At 39.3% G+C, this 2,694-nt stretch overlaps 1 protein-coding gene across 1 annotated transcript in view; it reads right to left on the bottom strand.

The window, feature by feature from the left end:
* LOC101848904 (mucin-2-like) overlaps nt 1-1,997 on the bottom strand; it is a 9,067-nt gene extending 7,070 nt beyond the window's left edge. The window contains exon 1 of the mRNA XM_005104457.3: nt 1,970-1,997. Within this exon, the coding sequence (XP_005104514.1) occupies nt 1,970-1,997 (28 nt within the window). The remainder of the gene's footprint in view (nt 1-1,969) is intronic.
* Between the last annotated feature and the right edge of the window lie 697 nt (nt 1,998-2,694).

Genomic DNA, 2,694 nt, shown 5'->3' with positions numbered 1-2,694 from the left:
GAGAGAGAGAGAGAGAGAGAGAGAGAGAGGGTGACTGCTCGATTGAAATTATGACATTGTTCTTTTCTTCAAATTGTGATTCCTCCAAAAACTTTAAAAAACACATTTTGCCACAAAAAAAGCGTTCTTCTTGAGCAGTGATGTAGGCCATATGCGTTGCAAGATGTGTATTAGAAGCGGGAAGTGCTGTGATTTTGGCTGTGAATACTCCCATTTTTTCGCGTGACAGAGATTTGTAGTATTTTATACCGGAATAACTTTTATGAACAACATTTTTTAATCTAGCCTCAATTATTCTGAAAAAATATATGATAAAGTTAAGACAAATTGGTACCAACTGCTGTCCAAATTATGGGGGACATTGGTTCACTCGTTAAGGGCTGGTGGGGCACCTGAGGTCTATTTTGGCTATTACAAGGCCTAGAGTTCCCATATTTGCTGTGGGACATTGTGTAGTATTGGGGATGGGAAATCAAAAGTTTAAAAAGTATACATGTATTGTGAATCGGTTGCTATGGAAACGGCGGCCATATTGGATTTTGTATACCTTTTTTTAATCAATTTTTATTCCCTTATTTATTAACTGATTCACTTCTAGTTTGGCAGGCTAACAGTAAATATGTAGTTCTAAAATTTTGCTTGTTGAATTCTTTATATACGCTTTAGTTTTTATTTTATGACACTTACAATTGGGTTGTTGCAAAAAAAAAGTGAACAAAATGGACAATTCATGCTTTCTATGCCCATAAATTAAAAAAACTACTCCTTTAATCAAAAATTCAACAAGCCAAAATTTAGATATACGTGTTGTTGATATCTTCTGAAAGTTACATTGAAATTGAACAAGAAACAGGGCAGAAAAATGGGACAATGTGAGAAAAAATAGAATTGTGAGAAAACAGCCGATTAAGGTAAGAAAATGCTGGAAAACATGTGCGTTCGCGGAAAACCTGGGGAAAAAACACAGCTCTAGGGTGTAGCAAGGCTTACATAAAATGTTTCTAGATATTGTATAGGAAATGTCCAGGTATTAAAATATGTAATAACCTCCATTTGCATAATTTGACCACAAAACACGATTTCTAGGTGCCCCACCAGCCTCACGACAGACACATGTGTTTTTGGGGATACGTTGCGCCACAAATTTTTGACGCCCTATAGTAGGAAATCAGTAAAAAATATTTTGGATTATGGCGTAGAAATTGTAATCTACAAGCCTATAGTGCGCTCAAAAATTCGAGGTGCAACTAATCTTCAAATATCTCTTTAACGGGTGAATCAATGTCACCCGTACTTTGCAGAACAGTTTGTATCAGTTTGTCTTAACTTAATCATATTATTTTAAATACTTGAGATCTCTGTCACGCGTGTAATGATATTGTTCACAGCTCTTCCCTCTTCTCACACACATTTTGATTACGCATATGGCCTACGTCACAGCTCATCGAAGTCAATTTTTACGAGCAAAACTTGTTACAAGAAATAACTGTTATAGAACAGTGACTATAACGTGGACATTGCCCTATAGGAGAAGTTTGGTTTCATTGGTGTGTATATTGGTTTGATTATAGAGAAAACTCTCCTTGCATTTTAAAGAAACTGAACGAGGGGCAAACACTTCACCTTCTATATTCTCAAAATAGCATTTTTGGGATAGCCCCCTTGAGCTTAAAAGCGACCAAATAAACGTATGCGTGTGTAGTGGAGGGTGAACTTACGTTTGTCTGGTTAGTCAGATTCTGTATCCAGGTTTACTTAGCAAACGACGGCATCGACGACGACGACTATGATGATGATGATGATGATGATGATGATGATGATGATGATGATGATGATGATGATGATGATGATGATACAACGCTTTGGTTTTTATTATTACTATTATCATTTTTTTAAAAACATCAGCAGCAGAGATCGCCACCACCACCAAGAAAACCTTTACGGTACGGTAACTAACGAAGGTACCTACCAGTAAATGCAGCAGCTGGCGCCACCATGATGGAAATATATATTGCCTCTTCTTGTTTGGTGACGCTGATTGTGGTTTGGAAGGGTTAGAGGAGCTGTATGAGTATTATATATACGCACTTAAATACACCGCTTCACCAGTCGCCGACAGACGACGTACCTTCTTATCTTGCGACTTTCGCCGTAGAACCGGCAAAAGGACAGACGGTTCGTTTTCCTACCTGCTGGCTTCATTTTCGAATTTGCTCTTTAGAAAATTGTCTCCCCCCCCCCCCCCCCCCCCCCCGGGGTGCTACTGACCGACGTGTCTTGAGGCCATTCCCAAGGACTACTATACGAACGTAGTATAATAGTCTTTGGCCATTCCCCAAAAAGGGCGGGGGGAGACATTAACATCTCGAGTTCTTATGCACAGTAGATTTGTTGTAAATGGGCTGATTCATCAATGTCATGCTCATAACTGTGCCTCCACTGCAACAAGGAACAGCTACTTTTTCTTTCCTAATCCTTGCTTTCGTCATTATCCTCTACTTCTTTTGTATGTTTGTCACACTCTTGTGACCCGCTATTTCCGTGGTGCCTTGATAGTCGAAGTAGACTTTGTGCTGTTGAAGCTAGAGAGGTGAGCAGAGTAAGTCTGATTCCCTGTAAGGACTTCTCTGTTGACATCCGCCCCTTGACGCTCATATGACCTTTTGCAGTTGCAAGCGCCGTAAAACCTCTACT

Source organism: Aplysia californica, unplaced genomic scaffold (genome assembly GCF_000002075.1).
Source record: "Aplysia californica isolate F4 #8 unplaced genomic scaffold, AplCal3.0 scaffold00420, whole genome shotgun sequence".
NCBI classification, from domain to species: Eukaryota; Metazoa; Mollusca; class Gastropoda; order Aplysiida; family Aplysiidae; genus Aplysia; species Aplysia californica.
This window is presented reverse-complemented; position numbering and strand designations above follow the sequence as displayed.